The 23,312-nt window shown below is 48.9% G+C and overlaps 2 protein-coding genes across 4 annotated transcripts in view; one reads left to right on the forward strand and one right to left on the reverse strand.

The window, feature by feature from the left end:
• The window catches only part of PPP1R14D (protein phosphatase 1 regulatory inhibitor subunit 14D), a 19,533-nt gene extending 18,483 nt beyond the window's left edge, over window positions 1-1,050 (reverse strand). For both annotated transcript variants that reach the window (XM_064145730.1, XM_064145720.1), the window contains exon 1: window positions 960-1,050. The gene's annotated coding sequence lies outside the window, so the exon portion shown is untranslated. The remainder of the gene's footprint in view (window positions 1-959) is intronic.
• On the forward strand, window positions 622-22,537 carry SPINT1 (serine peptidase inhibitor, Kunitz type 1). Of its 2 annotated transcripts, XM_064145680.1 has the most exons (12): window positions 622-638; window positions 726-863; window positions 1,007-1,479; window positions 11,849-12,000; window positions 13,474-13,612; window positions 14,697-14,867; window positions 15,538-15,564; window positions 16,496-16,621; window positions 17,525-17,575; window positions 18,252-18,422; window positions 19,144-19,200; window positions 20,594-22,537. In XM_064145680.1, the coding sequence occupies exons 3-12, from the start codon at window positions 1,050-1,052 to the stop codon at window positions 20,788-20,790; spliced, it is 1,521 nt and encodes a 506-aa protein (XP_064001750.1). In that variant the 5' UTR covers window positions 622-638; window positions 726-863; window positions 1,007-1,049; the 3' UTR covers window positions 20,791-22,537. The 2 variants fall into 2 exon arrangements, with proteins under 2 accessions (XP_064001750.1, XP_064001754.1); XM_064145684.1 differs by lacking the exon at window positions 16,496-16,621.
• The last annotated feature ends 775 nt before the right edge of the window (window positions 22,538-23,312 follow it).

A 23,312-nucleotide genomic window follows, 5' to 3' on the forward strand; every position in this document is an offset into this window, starting at 1 on the left:
AACAGAGGAACTTGATCACAGACCTGCAAACAGAAGCAGAAAGGGAGAAAATACATGGAAAGCTATGGCAGGCAACCATAACAGCACCATCCTGCCAGGCAAGGGCATGATAAATGGACCACAACTGATCTATATGAGATCGAGATTAGTGGAATATTGATCATCCCTGGGGGGGCTGGAACTAGATGATCTTTAAGATGATCCCTTCCAACTCAAACCATTCTAGGATTCCTAATTTTTTTCACTGCTGTGGTGGTAAAGCTCTTACGTGCAGATCAGCCTCCACACATGCTACCAACTGCTTTCACTCAAAGGAGTACTGTATCCCAAGAACAGAGAATTCACAGTTTCAAGAAGCCTGCACTAGAGCTCAAAACCTCTTGCAACGAGCACTGTAGATGTGGCTGCAAGGGTGACTCATGCGTTAGGGAGACCTAAGCTAATAGTGCTTCATGCCAGGCAGCTGGCCATGCTGGAACACAAGAACTATCACCAGAGGACGCTGACCATGTGCCTCGTGGCACGGGGGCGGTGGGATGCTGGAGTGGGTACCTTCGCACCTGCATGAGCAAGAAGACCACCCTGAGCTCCCACTAGGAATGAGTCCTCTCTTCCCCTTGCCAGAGGAGTACAAGATGGTATCAGCCCTGCTCTCCTCCCCTTCCTCTTACGCAATTCAGCATGCAGGGGAGTGACTGTTGTTTTTTTTTCCTTCCCTCTCCCAGGTAGTTGGTTTTCACTTCCTGCACTTTCCGAGCCTTTGTCTCCGCGGGACGCAGCTGAAGGCGCACCCGGGGCTGAGTGTGCAGGGGCCCCAGCGGGACACCCCGCTCCCAGCGCCGGCTTCGCCGGACACCGCTCAGGTGGGGCACTGGGAAGGCAAGCCTGGGCAGGAGTGGAAGAGTGGGGGGAACACACCGACCACCCTAGGGCGAGTGGGGACCCGAGGTGGCACGCACCTGGATACGGTCCCTCGTAGCTTCACCTGTCTTCTCTTTTCCTTTAGGAAAGGATTCGGGTCTCCAGGTGAGGAGGATCAGGGCGCCAAGATGGCTAGAAGGAGTGCAGGTCAGTGGTTTGTGCTCTGGGTCAGCTTGCTGCTGGCGGCGGACTTTAGCAAAGGGCAGGAGGAAAAACCCTTTGGTGAAACGTGCTTGGAGGACTTCACAGCAGGGATGCCTGATTTCGTGCTGGATACGGACGCCTCTGTGCAGAATGGAGCCACCTTCTTATCGTCCCCCATGGTCCATCGGAGCAGGGACTGCGTGAGAGCCTGCTGTAAGGACCCCGCTTGTAACCTAGCTCTTGTGGAGCAGGTCCCCGGCACAGAAGATGACCACATCCAGGGCTGTTTTCTCCTCAACTGTCTCTACGAGCAAGCTTTCGTCTGCAGGTTTGCCAGGAAGATCGGCTTCGTGAACTTCTTGAGGAAGGACGTGTACGATTCCTACCAGACCATGCAGAATCACGGATCCAGCGGTAAGGTGCCAATGACGGATCTGTACGAACCGGGGCTGGGGGAGCACTAATGGTCACGGGTGTCAGGCTCCTCCAGCCATCATCTGTGCAGCTGTGCTGCCAGCAGTTGGCACAGAGTGGTGTGAAGGAAGAGGTTTCTGAGTGTCTCTCAGCTGCAAAGATGCTCCCTAACGTCGATAAGCTCACCTGAGATCTGTGCCTCAGTTTACCTATCAGTAAACAGAGAGAGAAGAATTCTTTAACCTGCTGGAAGCGGGTGGAGCGAGTGTTTACGAAATGCAGGCTGTGTTTCGATACCTGACAATGCAGAGAAAAAGGGATTGTTTTTCTTCTCCCTCCCCCCGGGCCTTTAAGGCTGGAAAGTGAAACCCTCTGAAAATCCATACATCACCACGTTTTAAAGGGCGGCATTAATCTCTTAATTGTTCAGGGACTGCAGGCAGGACGCAATTCACTCACCTTTCATTTTGCCACAGCCTGAATCTTCTGAGCAGCAGCTTGGACGGGATGAGGTGTCTCAGTATCGCTGTGCTTGTTGAGACTCGTCTTTGCTGCTGGGGGAGGGATGGGGAGCGGCTGGGGGAGGCTGACTAGAAACCCCCCCGCTTTGGGGGTGGGATTTTCTTCCCCAATACATGGTTGCCTGCTCTGAAAGATTGCACCTGGATGCAGGAAACCAGATGGAAAACAAACTAATGTGGAGCTGGCTGCTTGCCGTCTCCAGAGAAATGCAGAGCTTTCAGAAACACGTCAGACATGGTGGTTCCTCCTTCTGCCTCTGTCTCCCATGTTTCTGAGGAAGCCTCGAGAGGCTGGGATGTTTCTAGCCTGGGTCTTTGGCAACCATGAGCAATGTTCTGTGTTTATGCATTGGCAGGCCTCTTAGGGGATGCCCCCTATGGGTAACCATGTCTGCTCCCAGCCTGTCTGTGTGGGGATGGAAACGATTTGTGAAGATGGCAAAAGAGGCAGCCTGGTGGGGTGCATGGGTTTAGGCAAGACCGTGTGAGCTGAATAGGTCTTTGATCTCCTGCTGGGATGTGCCAGTCTGTGAGGAGGCTTGTTGGCAATGGCACCAAAACCCACACTAGCTGTTTTGTCCATCTGAAGTAACAGTGCAAGGATTTTGGAGGAGCCTCTGGAGCAGCCCTCGGTCGTCAGTGGTTTGAGCAAGGATGTGGCAGAACTGGTTCTTATGTCCTCTGTCCCTGCTAGTCGCTTCCCACCCTACTTAGGGAGGTCTGGTAAACCTCAGTCTCTTTATTGCGGTAGTTGTCCAGCCTCTCCGTTCCAGGGACATCCTTTCTGCAAGAGCCGCAGTTAGTGAGGAACTGAAGCCCACGTTTCCGGGACTGGAGGTGACATGCTGGCAGCTGTCTGAACTCCCACATGCTTTGTTGTAGGAGGAAAGGGGAATGCACCATCTGCAGTACACCCTGATTTCACAAGATTAGATTCAAATACAGTGTACTGTTGAGCAATTCAATCTCTTCACCTCTGCGGACCCATACAAAGAGACTGCAACCTCCTTCCTCACTGGGCTGGTCTCAGGAACTGGCATCACACGTGTGTGAGTCTCTGGAAAGCGTCCCTGGGTCACAGAGCCATCTGTGCCACCAGCGGTGCTGTCTTTACCACTCCATGGGGTGCCATGGAGCATCTCAGCCACCGATAGGCAGGTGCTGCCTTGCGAACAGTCCCTATTGCTCGTCTCACAGGTGCTGGGGTGGGCTGGCCGTGGTGGAGCAGGAAAACCCAGGACGGCTTATTGGTGAGAAGTGCAAGACACGCCAGAAATGCAGTTAGGGACCCTCTGCCTGCTGAGGCAAGCCTGCCCCTCCTCCTCACCCGGGGCTTGCGCCACCATACCGCTGCGGATGTAGGAGGGGCTCAGTCCCTGCTGCACCCCATGTTTGCACTCTTGCAGGGTGTTGGGATCAGGCTGCAATGTTCATCATGTGCTTCCATGGGAAACCTTTTTCCCTCCTACCCTGATAGTTTTAGGCATTGTCTTTGAGTGATACCAAAAGCTTCCTGGATGACCTTGAATGACACTGGAGAACTGGCAGGAGGAGATGAAATGTTATTACTGTTTATGAACCCAGAGCTGAAAAGTACCTTGCATTTTAATCTAAGCTTATGAAACTGAGATGTGCTTTGCTGGAGAAATAGCAAATAATAGCAGGGGCTAAGTCACACCATACGAACAGCCCCCTCCTCCCCACAGCTGCTGGCACATCAAAGTGCAGATCTCAATTTTCAGGTCCAAACAAAAAAACCCAACCAAATCCCCAAGTCCCTCCAGCTGTGCTGCTGGAGCTGGGTCCATGCAGGAGGAATGGGCTTGTCTGAGCCACAAGGCAGGTGCCTACCTGTCACCAAGGGGGATTGGGAAAGGTGCAGGAGGCCAAATGAAGGAGCCCCTGGGCACTGAGCCTGTCCACCTGGCAGCAGAAGGAAGCTCTGCAACATTTTTGCTTCCAGTCTTTTTGAGGATGCCTGGAGATCAGGTGAAGCAAATGCTAAGGAAGCTGTTTTCAGCATGTCAGGTTTTCCTCCCAAGTGTTTATAGGCAGCCTAGGTTTTGGGCTGAAGACAAAACTGTCATCTTCCTGCTGCTGTGCTGTATCACTGTTAAAATATGAAGTTCTGTTGCTGCTCCGGAACTCAGCCCACTGAGATGGACTCTAAAGATCTGCAGGAAGCTTATATGCTTCTTTATCACCCATCCCTTTCCTTTATGTGCTGCTAGGAGCCTTTGGGGTATTGCCCATGTGGCAATCTTCAGGCATCCTCTGCAGTAATGAGGATTAAAAGCATGGTTGCTGCAGTGAATAGTGATGTAGATATTTAGTGATCCCAGTGGGTGACATGGAACATAAAAGGGCAAGCATTACAAGACCCACATTACTACTACAGGGGGCAGATCTGTTGAATTAAGAGGTTTATGCATGTCAGGAGAAGACTAGGTAACACTTGAAAGAGAGCACAGCTAGGGGCTGCAGAGTAGACAAATTTAACCGTGGAGTGTTTCCAGAGCCTGCTGGAAGTAGCTGAAAGCTGGGACAGTGTCAGAGGGGATGCACTGTGAATGCTGGCCCTGCTTTTTGCACTTGCTTGAGCATGGACAGTGAGACTGCTGGCAACTGAACACAGGGACAGGGGCACCCTTGCCATAACCTCCTGTGGCCTCTCTTACGGTGTCAGGACAAGGGAGGTTATTCTTCCCCTGTACTCAACACTGGCCAGGCCACACCTTGAGTACTGTGTCCAGTTCTGGGCCCCTCAATTCAAGAGAGATGTTGAGGTGCTGAAATGTGTCCAGAGAAGGGCAACAAAGCTGGTGAGGGGCCTGGAACACAAATCCTATGAGGAGAGTTTGAGGGAGCTGGGGGTGTGCAGCCTGGAGAAGAGGAGGCTCAGGGATGACCTCATTGCTGTCTACAATTAGCTGAAGGGAGGTTGTAGCCGGGTGGGGGGTGGCCTCTTCTCCCAGGCAAGCAGCCATAGAACAAGGGGACACAGTCTCAAATTGTGCCAGGGAAAGTCTAGGCTGGATGTTAGGAGGAAGTTCTTCCCAGAGAGAGTGATTGGCATTGGAATGGGCTGCCCAGGGAGGTGGTGGAGTCACCGTCCCTGGAGGTGTTCAAGCAAAGCCTGGCTGAGGCACTTAGTGCCATGGTCTAGATGACTGGATAGGGCTGGGTGATAGGTTGGACTGGATGATCTTGGAGGTCTCTTCCAACCTGTTTGATTCTATGATTCTAAGAACCTATGGATACAGGCAACAATGAATACAGCTGAAACCTATCTTCTGCTCATCATCAGAGTATATTTTCAGTATTTGGAAACCAAGAGCTTCTGAGTCCTTTGTAAGCTGGTGGCAACAGTCTCTCGCTTCTTTCAGCTAATGTACAGCCCAAAGTCTCCACTGCTGCTGTTAAAAGGCACTATCCTCTTAAATGATTCTCCAGCCTGAACTTTGGTGCGAGTTTTCTGCCTGGCTCACGTGGGAGGGGCAGGCTCACCATGCACTTTATTGGTAATAATGGAGCCCAGTGTTTAAGTAACCACCTCGAGCTCATTCTGGTCTAGGCAAACCAGTTCTGGGTGTGAAACTGGAAAATAACCTCTCTGAACCTTTGTCCGTTTCTTGAACTGAACCTTTTGTGATGGTAGTAGAATGCCCAGTGCCATTGTCCTCCTCCCCATCAGTGCAGGGTCTGTGGGTGGCAGACGTGAAGCTTTGGGGAACCCCAGGCTTCAGGATGTGGCTGCTCCTGCCTCACTGTGGAGAGAGATTTGCAAGTTACAGCTGAAGTAATGCATTCAAAAAGCAGAGCTCTCCAACTTTGAAGCTCATTTCTCCTCAGACATTTCGTCCCACATTGGTTCCTGCTCCATGGGCACAGCACAACTGAAATGAGTGGTGCAGGGATCCTAGCTGGGGCTGAGGTGGTTCTGGTCACTGAACTCCCCACAGCTGATGCTGCTCAGCCCTGAGCCAGCTGCTCATCTGCCCCAGTTTGGGCCTCAAGCTGATCTGGTTCTGGAGGGCAGAAATTACTCTTACCCCCTTCCAGGAGTAAGAATGAGGACACACTGATTGGCAGTTTAGGGAGGAAATTCTATTTACAAGAGCCTATATACACAAGGCAATCAGCTAGGATAAGTATAAAATCCAGTGGGCCCAAACTGGCCTTCTAGAGTCCTCCACCCTCAGCCAGCCCGAAGGTAGGCCGAAACTGTCCCCAAGCTGGGCCGACGAGGCCTCAGGGGCTTGCTTCCCTGTCAGCCAGCCTCCCGCCAGCCAGCTCCCACCAGCCAGCTCCCGCCAGCCAGCTCCCGCCAGCCAGCCCCCGCCAGCCAGCTCCCCGCCAGCCAGCTCCCACCAGCCAGCTCCCCGCCAGCCAGCTCCCCGCCAGCCAGCCCCCCGCCAGCCAGCTCCCACCAGCCAGCTCCCACCAGCCAGCCCCCCGCCAGATAGCTCCTGCCAGCCAGCTCCCACCAGCCAGCCCCCTGCCAGCCAGCTCCCACCAGCCAGCCCCCCGCCAGCCAGCTCCCACCAGCCAGCCCCCTGCCAGCCAGCTCCCCACCAGCCAGCCCCCTGCCAGCCAGCTCCCACCAGCCAGCCCCCCGCCAGCCAGCCCCCCGCCAGCCAGCCTCCCGCCAGCCATGCAGGGAGAGCGTCTGCTGCTTGGTGAGGTGGGCGCAAGAAAGGCAGGGAAGAGAAAGGGGAGAGATCGGGTCAGGCACTGTCTTTTAAACTGTGACACCAGAAATCAGAGCAGAATAACAGTGTTACAGTCCCCTGGGATGGGCAGGTCTGTCCCCCTGTGATGGGCCTCCATCCCTATGGTTCTGTTTAAGGGGGACCTAGGATCCCTCAAACTTCAGCACTCAGCTCTGTACAGGCTTGGGGAAGTTACATGTTCAGTAGCCACATCACAGATTCAGAGGCTAATAATCAGCTGGTCCAGCTCCCTGCTCTGAGCTGGAAACACTCACTGTGAAACTACTGCTGGCCGTGACTTCACTGATGTGGCTACCTTGCATCACAGCTCTGGAGCTGTCTAGGGAGTAACAAACCAGTCTTGGTCAAAATGGCACAAAGACCTGCAAGAGGCTGTTTGCTTCTGCCCACTAAAGCAAATCAGACTGGTTTCCCACACCATAAGGAAGGATGGAAGGAGCCTGCAGCAGCAGCAGACTGCATCAATCCAAAATTGCAATCCCTTCAATGTGCTTTGTTGCTTTAGAGAGGTTAAACTGACCTGCGCTTTGCACCTCTCACAAACCACTATAGAGACCTCTAGAAATTCATGTGGAGAGCTGCTTAGCTCAGCATGAGTTGTCCAAAAACTATAAGGCTTTACTGGGGCTGCATTTTGCCAGGGTGAATCCCTGCAGAAAGAGCCTGTGCTTCTCTTTGCCAGGCAGTGTGCCTCATTACCCTGTTCTCCTCTTCTCCTCCTCAGTCAAATTAACGCTGGCAGCAGCAGCAGCATCCTTCCCTGCCTTTGCTTGGAGAGCTTTCTAGTGTTGGTGGGCGAGATTTGAATTAATCCTCCCTGAAGGCTGTTCACTGTTGATGACTTCCCTGAAAGCAAGGTCAGAGCAGAGTTTCATCTTTTGCTGGGAGAGCCAGACTGCTGTCTGCCCTAGCCCATCTGTTTATGCACCAGGCAAACTCTCTACTGACACTTGAAATCACACCAAGGTTGCTGTTTTATGGATGCTGGAATTTGGGTGGCCTCACTTCTGCTCCTGTCTCTGCTACTGGCATGCCCACTGGCTTTGAGCAGTGGCTTTTGTCCTCTGTAAGGTCCTTCCCTTCGCGGTGCTTCAGTGTCCCCAGCACAAGCCACACTCCTTACAAACCGGTGCTCCTTACAAACAGGTGGTGACTGTGACAAAACTTTCCAGTCTCTTTCTGCTTACAGCCCCAAATCCTTCTGAGGTATCTTCAAGCATTGCTTTATAGTCTCAGGTACTCAGGGTGTATCTCCTTGAGTGCTGGAATGAAGGAAATCTGGTTTTCTGTGAATTTATATCTGGAGGGCAAATCCCGATACCTGAGCTCCAAAATAGCTCAGACTGGGAGCTTTGCAAGTGCTTTCTGCTGTGGAATTTCAATAGTGACTGCATGTTCAGATAGCAAGGTCCCTAGTGGGGTCTCTTCCCCCACCTAGATGCTTACTTTTGCAGCCCTTGTGGGAACTGAGCATCTTCTACAGAATCACAGAAACATCCAGGTTGAAAAAGCCCCTCAGGAACATCAAGTCTAACCTATAACTCTACTCTACAAGATTCACCTTAAACCATATCTCTAAGCACTACATCCAAACGACCCTTAAACACATCCAGGGTTGGCGACTCAACTGCCTCCCTGGGCAGCTCATTCCAGTGCCTGACCACTCTCTCTGTGAAAAACTTTTTCCTAATGTCCAATCTAAGCCTACCCCATCTCAGCTTGAGGCCATATTTAGATTCCTGTTCCACATTAGCTTTGGTTCAGGTTTATTCATTGTTAAGAGATGAAGCTAGACAAACCACTGCATAAACCTTGAAAGAAAATTAAATCTGTTAAAAAGCAAAAAAACTCCAAAACTTCAGGGCCTGAAGCATAAACACAGACTTGATTGTTTGCTTGTTTACTGTCTCAATCTTTTCTCTGGGATCATAAAGAAAAAAATATGTTTCCCTTTCTGATGTGTTTTGTCAATGGAAGTGGAAGTTGTCACTTAATGACGTGATCCCAGGAGCATGTGTTCCACAGTAAAGGGCACGACACAGAGCAGCATCATAAAGCTTTAATCTCTCTGGTAATTACAGAGTTTTACAGCAGAAGCTTTCCATAGTCAGAAGAGAATTGCAGCAGAAGTCACTTTCATTTTTCAAACAGATTTTCAGAGCAAACTAAACTGAATGCAGAGTTGCCTTACTACCAGCTGCTTCGTGATGTTCCCTCTGGATCAGGCAGCATTTGGTTGTGAAGCTCAGGTGGAGAGCAGCCACATTGCCACTGAAAGCTTCGTATAGTCAATGCAGCAGAAATACCCCAAAGACACTGAGTTTTCAGATGTCCTAAGGAGAAAAGAGAAAGACTTGGAAACGGAGTCCTTAGTTTCTAGTGAGAGATCTTCTTTAGCAGCTAGCACAGACAAGCAAATTCTCTGACTGTTTTTCTGGTGGTGAGGAGGTATTTGGCTAATCCGAGATGGGATCCAGAAAAGTTGTTGACCCACGTTCCATTGATCAGAACCAAGATTTTACTTCACTATGTAGTCCACAACCCAAAGTAACTAAAAGGACCTGTGGAGAAATGTTTAGCCTACAATTAGTTGGGTTTTTTTACATGCTTAAAACTGTCAAGGGAAAGTATGCTTTGGAGTTGTCACTTAATGGTCAGTCTCTGTGTTGCTGAAGAATTGGTCTTTCCCTTGTCGAAAAGGAGAGTATCAGGGAGCAGGCTGCATTTCTCCCTGGCAGACTCATGGCATTTGCCTGGCAGGAATGGCAGGAACGTGCTCCCTTTCCAGAGCTTGTAGTGCAGGTGGGGCTGCTTTCCCCTGTTCAGTTTGGAAGGTTTTGCCAGCTCCAGTCATGGCTTTCAATCCTGAATGTTCTTATGGCAAGACCACTTGAAAATAAAGCTGCATTTGCTCTGCTGGATCTGCTCAAAAGCAAGAAGTGCCAGTCTCTCAAGGCCCTGCTTAGTGTCCTTCAGAAGTCTTTATCTCAACTGGACAGGACCCATCACTGACATGCAGCTCTGAGGCAGTAGTGGCAGGAAGGTGTCTAACCCAAAGGTGAGAGGACACCAGGCTGAACATCTCTGCATGTCTTTCTGGGCACGTTCAGTCTGTCCAAGTCTCCTCTGCCTGTTAAGGTGACTGGATCAAGCTCAACAATATGAGCTTGATGCCATTTGGTTCCCACCCAACATAGACAAAAAGATGGAATAAAAGACACAAACAGTGACGGACTGCAGAGAGCACACAGACTGGAGTGAAAAATGTAACTAGGAGTCCTGCAGCTAGAAGTGGTCAGCCTCTTCTCATACAGCAAAACTGCTGCCCATCAGCTCAGTGATGAGGGTGGTAAGCTGCAGGGGCAACCTCAGAGAGCTGGCACACACATACGCTCCCATTTCTGCAGCCGAACAGGCTGAGTACAGTGTTTGAATGTATAAACAAGGGAAAGTTTGTTCCCTCTGTGACTTCCTGGTGGCAGCAGCATTTTCAAGACCATGATACAATGAATTTCATTGAATCATAGAATTATTTGGGTTGGAAGGGACATACAGAAGTTATTTAGTCCAAACCTCTGCAGTAAGGAGGGACATAATTCAATTAGATCAGATTGCTCATAGCCCTATCTGATCTGACCTTGAATCTTTCCAGGGATGGTGCTTCTACCACCTCTCTGAGCCACCTGTATCAGTGCTTCATCACCCTCAGGGTAAATATTTATTCCTTACAGCTCATCTAAATGTCCCCTCTTTAGTTTAAAACCATCACCCCTTGTCCAGTCACAGCACACCCTGCTAAAAAGTCTGTCCCCATCTTTTTAATAGGTGTCTAAGTACTGGAAGGCTGCAGTAAGCTCTCCAGGGAGCCTTCTCTTCTCCAGACTCAACCACAGCTCTCAGCTGGCTTATGTCCATCTTTTCATCCACCAGTACCCTCAAGTTTTTAGTGTAAGACACTAGAAAACAGAAGATTCTGGGCTGAGTTGTGGTACCTGGTCTGGAATATGTGTCTCAAAGCCCTCTACCCTACTGAATTCAGTGGTGAAAAAACTGAAAAGCAGCTTGTTTGGAGCAGCTGGTTTGTTTATATAGCTTGTATTAAAGGTCCCATTGCTGGGCTCTAGCAAGAGTCAGCACTGGGACCTGAATCCAGAGACACTCAAACAGGAACTTAGGAGTGAGTCTGCAACAGTGAAAACAATTAGCTGATTGAGCAGTTTTCTCAGGGGGTTGGGCACTAATCCTCTTTCCCAGTCACAGTTAGTATGGCTGAGTAGTGACTGATTTTTATTTGACTTATAAATGCCTCTACAAAAGACTTAGGTTGAACTTGAACATGGAGTCTTGGACTTGGTACAGGCGCTGCCAGGTGGAGTTTTATGGGCTGAGTTATGCAGGAAGCCTGTGTTCAGAGATGTTCAGACCAAAAGGAGCTCTGAGTCAGGCTCAGTGGTGTCATTGTATAGGCTGTTCTTGCTGGTGTGGGCAGGGATTGGTTTTCATTGGATGTGTAAGCACTTACAGCCTGGAAAAGCATGTGATGGATTGCAGAGGATGCATGCAATGGCACAAAAATAATGATCTCATGGGTGGCATCTCTGCTTTTTTTTTTTTAAAGATATTCATGTCAGAGACTGGGGTGGAAGTTGAAGTGGAGGAGAGATAGTTCATATCCAAATCCCACATAGCACAGCTCTGGTTCTGCAGGTTAGCACAGTGCTTAGATGTGGCTGTGGGAGTGATGAGAGTCAGTTCCACATTCTTCAGCACCCACACTGGGTCATCTCCCTAAGTGAAGGGTGGAAATTGCTCTGTGCTCTTTTGTGAGGATGTGGTCCTGTGGTTGGAAGCACAATGGCAGTAGCCACAGGGACCCCACTTTAGTAGTTCCTGTGGGCAGAAGTGGCCAGGGAGCCAAGTGGCTCAAAGGCACTGCAGTGTTGGGCAGCAGTTACTAAATTAGTGAGGGCAGCAATAACAGCTGCAAGAAACACAGCCCTATAAAAGTGTCTCAGATCTGATTTAGCCTTGGAGAATCCTTGTCTTCCTGTAATGGAGATATGGACTGGACCCTCCAGCCTCTTAGCCAAGCCTGGTTCTACATTTCTTCTGCAGATGACCGTCCTCCAGTCGCCCGCACTGGCATGGACATGAGGGTGCAGCCCGGGGAGCCAGTGATGCTGAGAGGCACGGAGAGCACAGATGACCGAGGCATAGTCAGATACGACTGGAAACAGATCCTTGGTGACACCTCTGTGGAGATGAAGGTAGGGAGCTGCAGGAAGGAAGCAGCTTGCTCGGTGTCACCTCTCATCTGCACTGGTTTGCTGTCACAGCCAGTGACTTGCAGGTCACTTTGTCCTTCCTCGAGCCGATCCAGCCACAAGCCTGTTCCCAAAAGCCAGGAGCGTTCCTGCTGTTTGGTGCCACCCACTCACACACTACTAGGAGGTGGTGTTTTTCGCCTCATCAGGTCCCAGGCTCCCCACACCACGATTCCATCTCAAACCTTCCTGGAAAACATCTGATCTGCCTAGGTGGGAGCACCTGAGAGGGCAGCAGCTTCAGTGCAAGAGCTGCCTCGGCTTCCAAGCTCCTGTAGTTCACTGAGAGGCCTGCCTCTAGTTTTGTTCTGCTCCATTGTGGTGCTTCTCCTCTGACTCTGAGAAATGCAGTCAGTCCTGGGGCTTTTCCTGGACTTTATATCTCTTCACAGCACAGGTTCCTCCTCCTATCTGAGCTGGAGCAGGATTCATTTCTCCTGACTGGCTCCAAGATCTCTGGGGTGTGAACATTGCCTATCTGATAGAAGCTAAATGTGAATTGTGGCTTTAAAAGAGCAAATGATCACTGATAAAAGTCTGCAAACTGCTCTGGGGAGCCTTGGAGGTCATATGGAGCTTTCATGACACCTTTTGGAAGAGTGTATCAGGCCCACAGCTGAATTTGAGTATCAGCAATGACTGGGTGTTAAGGGGCCTGTACAAATCTCAAGTGCTGCTTGCTTTTCCCTTCTCCCCAGCCCAACCAAAGTATGATTGGGGCTTTTTTTGGCGGGGGTGGGGGCAGGTGAAGGAAAGAGTCCTTTACTATTAAATTAACTACACTAAGATCACATATGGCAGCACTACATTCTCTTGAAACCTAACCAAAAAGGCAGACAGCAAAGAAATGGTGGGCAAATGCTTTTGGGAAATATAAGGAGAAAAAAGTTTGTGTCAATAATTTGTCACAGCTTTATACTTTGACAAAATAATTCAGTCTTTCAGAAACCTCTCAGCAGGCAAAGAAATAGGCACTCATTTCCATCTTGGCAGTGAAATACACTTGTCCTAGCCAAAATGAAGGAGTTTGTTTCTTAAATGCACCCAGCTCATGCCCATAGGCACTAAGTAAATGATTCACAACAGGCTTCATTCTTTAAAAATTAAAATAAATGCTGCAAGTATTTCAGCCCTCTCCAATGATTTTTATTTCCCCTCGTGCCTTCACAGTGCCCCCAAAGATGAACTGGCTGATGATGCTTGCGGTACTCTTGCACTCTGCCACTCCAGCTTGCTACTAGCCCATGAGTCTGGGAGGATTGTATAGCACTGAAATGTTTTCCATGCCAGGCATATCTGCTTGTGGTTTTCCCACCAAGCTCCTTTACTCTTTACACAGGCCTTACATGGCTCCACTCAGTCACTCACTCCTTAGAGGTACCTTCTGCTGCATAGACCTTTCTTTTGTATTCTCAGAATCACAAAGAAGATGAGGTAGAAATCTCCAACCTACAGCCAGGGACTTACGTCTTCCAGCTTACTGTCACGGACACTGCACAACAGCAAGACTTTACCAACATCACCGTCATGGTGCTGAGTTCTGAGCAGACTGAAGGTGAGCCTCAGCCCATGGATGTCTAGCTGGAGTCCCCAAGCCTGGGTGCTGCACTTGCATTACCTGTGCCGTTCTTGATGGGGTAGATGAGAAATGAGCACAACTGAGAGACTGGAGTTGCACATCGACTTTTCCCAGTAAAAGCCTGCACCTGGCCAGTAGTGGAAGGTTTCCTCATTCATAAGGCATTTGTGTCCTTTTGCAGAAGAAATGTCTTGCATTAGCTCCATCCTTTCTGCGTGTCATTGCCCTCTGTTGGGTGTCACCAGAGCACCTGAAGCCTGGGGTGCAACCGAGGGCATAGACAGAAGAACCTGAAAGGCCTTGTTGACTCTCATGTTTTTCCTGTGAAGGCTCTGATTCTCTTAGGCTACAGGATAAGTGGAGCCATCTGCATGACATCCAAAGTGTCCCTGGCTTTATTTATATGTTTTATTTTAATGACCCTGTTTAATGATCAAGATGTTAAGCATTACAAGTGCATTAGAAGCAAGGTGTTCTTGGACAAACAGGTTGACTAGTAGCTTAGTGGGGAATCTGTACTCCTACCACAGATACCATAAAAACATAGGAACATATCTGTCAAGTGATGCTTAATGGCCTGTCCAAAATCCAGAACACTGTGTCCAGCAGTGTCCAGAGGTTAACACTTTGGAAAGAGCACAAGAACACAACAAGCTGTCAGTAAGCCTCGACTATACTTGGCTAGTGCACAAGGAATATGCAGAAGATGGTGTCTTTGTGTTTAATAGCCATGGATGAATCCCTTTTTGATCTCTATAGTCTCTGCACAGCAGCAGCATCCTGAAGCAAAGAGTTTCACAGCTTAACTATGTGCTGTGTGAAGAAGCAACTCCTTTTGTTTTATGGATGTGGCACCTTCCAATTTGACTTTGTGACCCTGCCTTTCATGTAGGAAAATATACATCTCGATTCCCTACTCACCTTCTCTGTGCCACTTAAGCTTTTATAAGTCCTTCAGACAAGTGTCCATACTCTTCACAAACTTACACTGGGAAGGTTTTCTTTGTGTACTGAAGGCAAAGGAAGCTAATTAGAGTCTTTTATGTTAACCTTCTCATAGAGCACTGTTTGACTCCTAAGAAGGTGGGCTGGTGCCGAGGATCTTTTCCACGTTGGTTTTACAACCCAAGCCTTCAGCAGTGTGAGGAGTTCATTTTTGGTGGCTGCAAGCCCAACAAGAACAACTACTTACGAGAAGAGGAGTGTAAACTTGCTTGCAAGAATGTTAGAGGTGAGTCTTCTTCCAAAATCAGCCCACTCTTTCTCATAGCACTGGGATGATGGTGTGGGCAGGTCATGCAGCTTGTTGGCCAGCAGCTAGTTAGAGCTCAGAGAACTCATGATACTGGGATAATTATGGATGGGGAGTCTTAGTCTTACACTGCCAGCACATCTGACCCAGCTCCTGGAACACTACTCTCCTGGATAGTGTCCCTGGCTGCAAAAACCCTCACCAAATCTTCGTGTTACATCTGAAGCCTAAATTCAGAGAGTGGAGTTGTGCTGTGGAGGAGCCAGAAGTGCTTCACTCCCAATGTAAAAGTAAGCTTCCTCCTTAGCACCCTCTTAGCCAAGTCTCCACAATGACTCAAATAAACGGGCTGAGCCTCTGCTAAGCCCTTTGTGGTAAACAGCTTAAGGAGGAGGCAAAAGCTGTGGAAAAGAAAGACATTTTGGGATGATCTTTCTAGTGGTGGGAAGCTCCCCTGTCCTACTCCAGGCTACTCATCTGGGCTCTCTGGGTGGTGGGGATTTGTATTTCCCCACCCTAGCTCTTAGAGGTGTTGCTGCCAGAAAACATGCATTTCTTAGGTGAGATATGAAGGCAAAATGAAGCTGATCTTCAGGTGACAAAATGATGTGGTGATAATTTTATTTTATTTACCCTTTTGTCTCTTCAGGCTCTGTTGGTGGGCGACAAGAGCCAGGTGAGCCTCCTGTACTCCTGTGTAATCCTGCTGTGAGCTCAGGCTCAGTGTCTCACATTCATTCCTGTGGCTTTTGATTAGCACTCAGCCAGAGTGGGAAGTGAAGCACTGGAGACTAATTCCTTTACTGAGCCTTTCGTTTTCATGTCACAGGGTAATTCATCTTGGGGATTACCTCTAGAGGTTGGATGGTCCAGCCCACTACTCAAAGCAGGACCAGCTCTGGGTTGCTTAGGACTGCATTCAGTCCATTTTTAGGTATCTCTTATGAAGGAATTTTGACACTTTCTCTGGTCAAACTGTGCCAGTGTTTGGTGACCCTTGTTAACATTTTCCTCCCTTATTATTGAATCACTTTCCCTTGTCACAGCTCATGTCTCTTGCTGCTCATTCTATTTCTGTGCATCTCCAAAATGAGTCTATCTCTGTCTTTTCCCTAACCTCATGATAGAACCTGTGCTCCAGCCTCCTGCTGAGTCTCCACTGCATCCACTCCAGTATACCAATGTCTTCTGTGTACCGTGGAGCTCAGAACTGGGCACAGTACTCAGCACTTGGGACCACCTCTGGTGCAGAAGTGCATAACTGCTCTTTTCCATTGACTCTCACAGCCCAGCATGCAGGTTCCAGTTTGGCTTTTGTAATGTAATCCCCTGCCATGCTTGCTTGGGCAACATCTCCATGTTCTTCCTGAGTAGCTCACTCTTCTGTGCTTCTTTTCTGAGAGGAACATGGCTGTTCCTAGACCAATGCTTCATTTATAAGGAATTGCCTTTTTTTTCTTTTGGAGTCTAGGGTGGCACTGAAGAGAGGCTGTAACCTTTCTTGTTTTGCCAGCCCCATCAGAGGCTTTTAAGTCCTTTGTAAAGCATCTGTGTGACAAGGAGAAGCCCTGAATTTTAATGAGCTATCTGAACTGTTTCTGACGCAGTGTGCAATGGAAACTGTCAGTCCCCCTTCTTCAGATGCAAGGATGGCTGCTGCATTGATGCCTATCTGGAGTGTGATGAAACTCTTGACTGCGCTGATGGCTCAGATGAGATGTACTGTGAGCAGTGTAAGTGCTTCAAATTTTGGCTTAGACAGCTTAGTGTCTGCCCAGGGATGGGTGCAGTCACTAAGTTGCAGGTGTTGTCTCAGTGCTTCCTGGTGCCTTCTCTTCTTACCTCTTTCCTCAGTACTATATCTGCAGGTTCTGCCATTTTCCATAGCTGTGCTGACTGCCACAACTGATCTTCCTTCTGAGATGTTTCCTGCTTTTTAAGTACTTTCATCTCTCTTCTCTGCACCTGTCAGTAAGCCTTCAGAGCCTGTCCTGCCTTCCCCTTCCAGTATTCTTTTCACTGAATAACTTAACCTGCTCTTCTAGAGTTGGGAGACAGGAAATGAAACTCTGATTTCTCTCAGTCTGTCAAGTGCTGCAGTCCCCTTACCATCCTCACCTGATGCTAATGTAAAAGCACAGTGGCAAGCTGTCCAAGTTCTCAATCCCCTCTTCCTCCTCCTTGCTCTCTTCTGACAGAATCTGCATAACCTCTTTACTATGTGAGGGTGTTTTGTTGCTTTTTCATGTTGCAAGCATACAACTTAAGTCTCTCTTCCCCTCTCATATCCTACACTAGTGCTTTTTCATACCTCTTAACCTTGGAGTGATAGCAGTTTCCCCATACTTCCTGGTGGAAAACAAACAAACCCCACGAAGGAGCAGACTTTATTTTCCATATTTTTCTTTCTGTGGACAGGAAATTTGGAATACTTTCTTGTTACATTTTATTTTCCCCATGTTTCTCTGACAGCTTTGAGATGTTTCAGAACCTCGAAGTGTACCTCACTTCTCCTAGCATCTGATAGCAAAGCAATGAGCAGGAAAACCCTGCCTGCCTATGTCTGCATGGATGGAGACATTGCTTCTCTATTCAGCTGGTGTCAGAAGTTTTAACATGAAATGTTTCTCTTGCAGATGCTCGTGAGTTCAACAGACTGCAGAAAATCAATATCACACATAAGCAAGGTATGTACTGCTCAGAGAGCCTAGGCTAACATCTACCAGCTTTGGTTTTTTTCTTGTCTGTTATTTTATGGTAAAACTGCTTCCCTCTATAATTCCAAAACCAGGAGGTTTGGGATCTGGGTAGCATCTGGTTGGTCCCCGTACTGAAAATGCATAAGGGCCTGTTCTCTGGCTGTGAGGACAGCTGTTTAAAGCAGGTCTCCAACAATAGAATCACACGAGTTACCATTTTCCTGTGCTTGATCCCATATCTTTGTCTGGTTTGTGCTGCTGTAGGCAATGACACTGTCACTGAGCTAGGAGAGAATATCCCCAAGCAGCTTAAATGCAGCTTTCTGCTAGCGGACACCCGAGCCAAACTCTGGTTTCTGTGTGTCTGGGCTCTTCATGTTTCCTTCTGCCTGCCCAGGAGGACAGATCATTTCTGCAGGGCATTGAATCCAAGGTCTAGCATCTCTGCACAATCTAATGCTTCTCTTTCCTCTTTGCTAGTTTGGCTTATGGGCAGGTGGCAGCTCACCTTGGCAATGCCAGCTTGAGCAGCTGGAAACTAGGCAGTGAGGACCCGAGAGCCACTGCTCTGGCCATGGATTCCCTTTGCCATAAGTGCCTGTGCTCTTCTCTCATGACCAGAAGATGTTGCTTGCATTAGAACACCTCTCCTTTGCCTTGCCAGGTCACTGTGTGGACTTGCCTGACAGTGGGCAGTGCACTGACAGCATCCCCCGCTGGTACTATAACCCATTCTCTGAGAAATGCGACCCCTTCACCTATGGGGGCTGTGGTGGCAACAACAACAACTTCCAAGAGGAGGAAGAGTGTATGAAATCATGTTCAGGCATCACAAGTAAGCAGACATAATGCATGCTGGAATTTTATTGGAGTCTTTGTCACTCCAGGTGAAATCCTGTGGTCCCAAAGAGACAGTGATTTGAGGGCTTTCAGTCAAAGCAGCTCTACTGTCAGTCCCTGGCCATGCATCATGGCATTCTTCAGTGTGGCTGATGGCTTACAGGGAACAGTGTGTATCTACAGCCTCTTTCTGCATTGCAGCCTGTCACTGTTTAGAGATGGAGAGCATTTTGGGTGCTGATGTTGCAAAAGGGACAGAGAAGAATGGCAAAACAACTGGGGATACTGTGTGGCCTCTCTGAAGTGAATCTAACTTTCCTGTTTGCCTCCAGCTCTCCCCAAGTGGAAGGGGAGCAAGGAAGCAAATTCTCAACAGCACATATGGGGCAGAAGTTTTAAAGAAACAAGAGGGAAAGGTCTACACTGTAGAGTTTTGTGTGTATTGCTGTGGAGTCCAGCAGCTGAAACGGGAGGAATTCTGCCAAACTTGTGTCTCTTAGGGGGCAAACCATTGCTGCTTTTCTGAAATGCTGCCCTCAGCTCCACTCTATCTCACAGCCTGCCCTGACAGCTCAGTACCATGGCTGTCAAGAGGGATGCTCTGTGTATTCAGTTACTTTAGAGCACCAGAAATGTGCTCCCTAGAAGCCTGTCATAGCTCTCGTTCCCAGCCTCCTTTGTAACATTTTTTTTCTCCCTCTGTGCTCCCAATTCAGAAGCAGACGTCATTGGCCGGAGATGGGAGTCATTTGAATCCCAAAGTGATACCCTAAGTAAGTAACAGTTTGTTTGTTTTTTTCCTATGCACCTTGCTTGTTGCTTTTACCCAGTCCTGAGAAAATATTTGGTCTTTCTTTGCAAATAAGAGGCTTAACTCCCTCCCTGTTTTTGATTCTGAGGGAGTGGTGCAGAGTTTGTGGCATGCTGGAGGTGCTTCTGTGGTCCAGTTTCTCCTTTGTGACTCAGGTCATGGGGGTGCTGGGCAGAAGGTTGAACTTGATGACCTTAGAGGTTTTTTCCAGCCTCCATGAGTCTATGACTCAGCAGCTCCTGATTTTCCTTCCATTCACTTGCATGTTCAGCATCAAAAGAAAAGCAGGTAAAAATCTTCCTAAAGGCCAGGTTCACATGGACCACTCACTGCTATGAGGACAAAAGCCCAGATTGCTATGGGAATAAAGTTGGGTGCTAGACTGTGAGGCAATTTGATGACCCTAAACATCCTCATTCTGCAATCCTAGAGACTGCTTTAAGCCTCAGATTCACATGAGCTCTCAGATGTGTCATGTGTGACTGTCTCCACTGATGATGCAGCTGTAGAAGACCAAGTGCTCATGGCACTGCTACAAGCTCCTTCTCCACAGCCTGCCCAGCACAGCTCACTCTGACAGCATTATCCCAAAGAAGTGTTTTCTGAGACCACTCCTTGGTGGCTTCCCTGTTGATGTAAGAAGCAAGGCCACAGGATTGCAGAAGAGCTTCTTATTCCTAGGGGTGTCCAATGTCCAAGCCTGCCGCAGTCACCACATAGCCTTTAGAGGGCGTGGTACATCTGGGAAATGCTTAGAACCACCAATGGGGAGACACAGGCTGGCTGTGCCCTAGCTGTGCCCTCATGCCATGCAGCTGCCTTCTTCTTTGCCCACGGGGATGATCTGGGGACTTGAGCATCTCCCCTATGAAGAGACACTGAGAAACCTGGGGCTGTTTCGTCTGGAGAAGAGAAGGCTGAGAGGAGATCTGATAAATGTGTACAAATATCTGAGGGGTGGGTGTCAAGTGGAGGGATTCAGTCTCTTTTCGCTGGTCAGCAACAATAAGACAAGGAGCAACAGGTACAAACTGGATCACAGAAGATTTCACCTACACATGCGGAGAAAACTTCTTTACAGTGAGGGTGACAGGGCACTGGAACAGGCTGCCCAGAGAGGTTGTGGAGTCTCCTCTGGAGACTTTCAAAACCTGCCTGGATGTGTTCCTGTGCAAACTACCCTAGGGGATCCTGCCTTGGCAGGGAGGGTGGACTCAGTGATCTCTGGAGGTCCCTTCCAACGTCTAAAGTTCTGTGATCCTGCAGCAGCTTTTGTGCTTGCTTCTTCTTGGTTGCTCCTGCTACATCAGAGCTGGTGGAGCAGCCCTTCTAACGTGTTCATGTATCCTCCTCAGGTGCCTTTGAGGTGGTGATTGCTGTGCTTCTTGGGATCTGCATCATGGTGGTCCTGGTGATCATTGGATACTTCTTCCTGAAGAAGAGGAAGAAGAGCAGCCGCCGCCGTCAGCCAGCCACTGCTACCAACTCAACCCTCTCCACCACTGAGGACACAGAGCATCTGTTTTACAGCAGTGCCACCAAACCAGTCTGACCTGCAGCCTCTCTCTCCAGTCTAGCACTGGGGCATTCCCTAGAACTTCTAGAGTGCTGTTTTTAGACATGGGCCTGTGCCTGAAGGATTGTTTCTCTTTGAAGACATTTGTAGCAACAGGCCAAGATCTAGCTGTGATTTGGCAGTACTGCTCTGGGAAATGAGGTTCTGGGAGCATTTTGATGCTCTCTGATGTCTATCCCTTTCTAACCCCAAACCATCCAGTGAAACTCAATTACATCTTTCTTCCTGTTCAAACCCAGAGCACAACTCCAGTCAACTTACTGAAGGACCCTGGGACTGGATCTGTGTCTCATTCACATTGGTGAATGGTGCAAGCTCACCAGAGCCAACATTTTTTTGTTGGCAGTGTCACTTTCTTACACTCAACATTGTATTTTCTTCCCTTTCCTCAGTCCTCTGCAAGGTCACCCTGCCCTCCAGCATTCCTCCTGGCCGTGGTGAACCTCTTGAGGACTGTGAGATGCACAGAGATGTCCAGACCTGTTCCAAGGGCTCTGCGACACTCTCCAGTGGTTCCTGTTTTCAAGATGGAAGGAAACAGAAATACCTGCTTTCATCACTAGGCTTTGCTTTTTAAGAGAAAAGCACACCTAGGTTTTTTTTTCTGCCTGGATGGCATGTTAGAGCCTCCTACGTGTGGTACATGTCCACTGTTTTCTGTCTGTGAGCTGCTCAGATTGCTTTTCTGGTAATCAATCTGAACTCAGACACACTGAGAAAATAGCTATTTATTCTCATGTGAAAGGAAAGGAAATGTCCCTACTTCTCCTGCTAATGAGAGGCAGAGGGTGGAAGGACTCAGCTCCCTTGCAATTGGACTGTTGCTGCAGCTTTGATTTTACTGTGCTCTCCTCCAAGAACACAGCCTGACCTGAGTGTGTGGCAGCTCCCAGAGCACATGACTGAGCTAATGTTCTGGGGCTTCCTTGCTTCTGCTGGACTGTCCCTCCCAGTGCAAGATGAGCCCAGCCCTGTGAGGTGTTGGCCCTATGGCAAGGTGTGACATCCCCACTTCAGCAAGGTTCCCCCATAGGCTGCTTGCAGTGAAGTGCTTCTCATGCTCATACTGCTGCATCTCTGTGGTCCAGGCTGTGGACTTCTGTTATGGGCAGAAGCTGCTATTTCTGAAGTGCATGGTACATTTTGTTGGCTGTGGGGTTGGCACTAATCCCCAAATTTCCAGTGCTTGCTGCTCTTGGAAAAACTTCAACTGTGAAGAGACCAGGGCATGTGTGTTTGAATATATGTGTGTGTGTGTGTGTGTGTAAGAAGCATAAATCTATGTACAGACTTCAGTTTAAATGCTTGGGCCCTTTCAGGCCCAAGAGCAAAGAGGCTCTGGAAGGCTCTGGCAAAGCCATGCCCATCTCAGGGCATGGTTCTCAAGCTCCAGGAGAGCTGCCTTATTGGGCTGATGTCTGGGATGGAAGGGAAGAAACCACTGCCCACAGCCTGCTGGCAATCTGACTGCACACTTCTCCCCATCATGGGCATCTGCCTCAGTGTCCCTGGGGCTGGTCAGATTCCTCCATGGCTTTTCATAGAGTTGTTTAGGTTGGAAAAGACTTTTAAGATCATTGAGTCCAACCATCATAATCTGTCTCATATCATTTCTTCCATCTCTGTTTTTGCCACAGCCTATCATGGTCTATGCAATAAACCTAACATGTTGATTTATTTTTTGTGTGCTCACTCTGATAATAAAGAGGAATTGTTTATCTTATCTGACTTGGGAGTGGTGTCTGAGAAGCAATGACCTGCAGAGGAGGTAGGTACAGTTCCCATGCTTGCTATCTCGCACCCTTTCATCTGCCCAGACTCTGGCAGCTCAGAGAAGAGCACTTGAAGGTTGCAGTCCCATGGCTTGGGGAGGTCTGAAAGTGGGGGTGTAACATTTGTGGATACCTGCAGAGGTGGATACCTTATGCAGTGTGCTAGGAGTGAGATCATTGCTCACTAAATCACCCAGAGAGCGGGACAGGGTGTAACCTGAAACTGGGTTCCAGCTGGTCAGACTGGTTTGGGGTTTGGGTCTGAAACCAAAGGCAGACACTGTTCTTCAAACAGGAGTTGCTCTAGCTGTGTCTCCAGGCTAGTGATGGCTCAGGCACCTCAATGTAAAGTTAGCTGAATGTAAATGTGGCTAATCAGCAATGGATATGGATGGGAACCAGGTGGACCAATCCCAGCGCCACCAAGTCAGCAGTGCTGACCCTTCTAGTGCTGCTCCATAGCTGGAAGGTTTTCTCCCCTCTGCTCTGCTGGGCTTGCTCTTCATTGCCACCTCTACACCAGTTCACACTGATTTGTTTCCAGTTATTTACACCTATGTTATTCCCCATGTCCCCTGAAAATCTGCCCCAGGAGCAGCTTTGCTGATGGAGTGGCTGATCTCCAGCATGGCACAGGTAACCCCTGGTGTGAGGCTGCTTCTCTTGATAGTCTCCAAAAAGAAAAGGCTACCTGTACTGGTCTCTTTCACCTGGAGCACATCTTTG

This window comes from Pogoniulus pusillus, chromosome 1 (genome assembly GCF_015220805.1).
Source record: "Pogoniulus pusillus isolate bPogPus1 chromosome 1, bPogPus1.pri, whole genome shotgun sequence".
Classification (NCBI taxonomy): Eukaryota; Metazoa; Chordata; class Aves; order Piciformes; family Lybiidae; genus Pogoniulus; species Pogoniulus pusillus.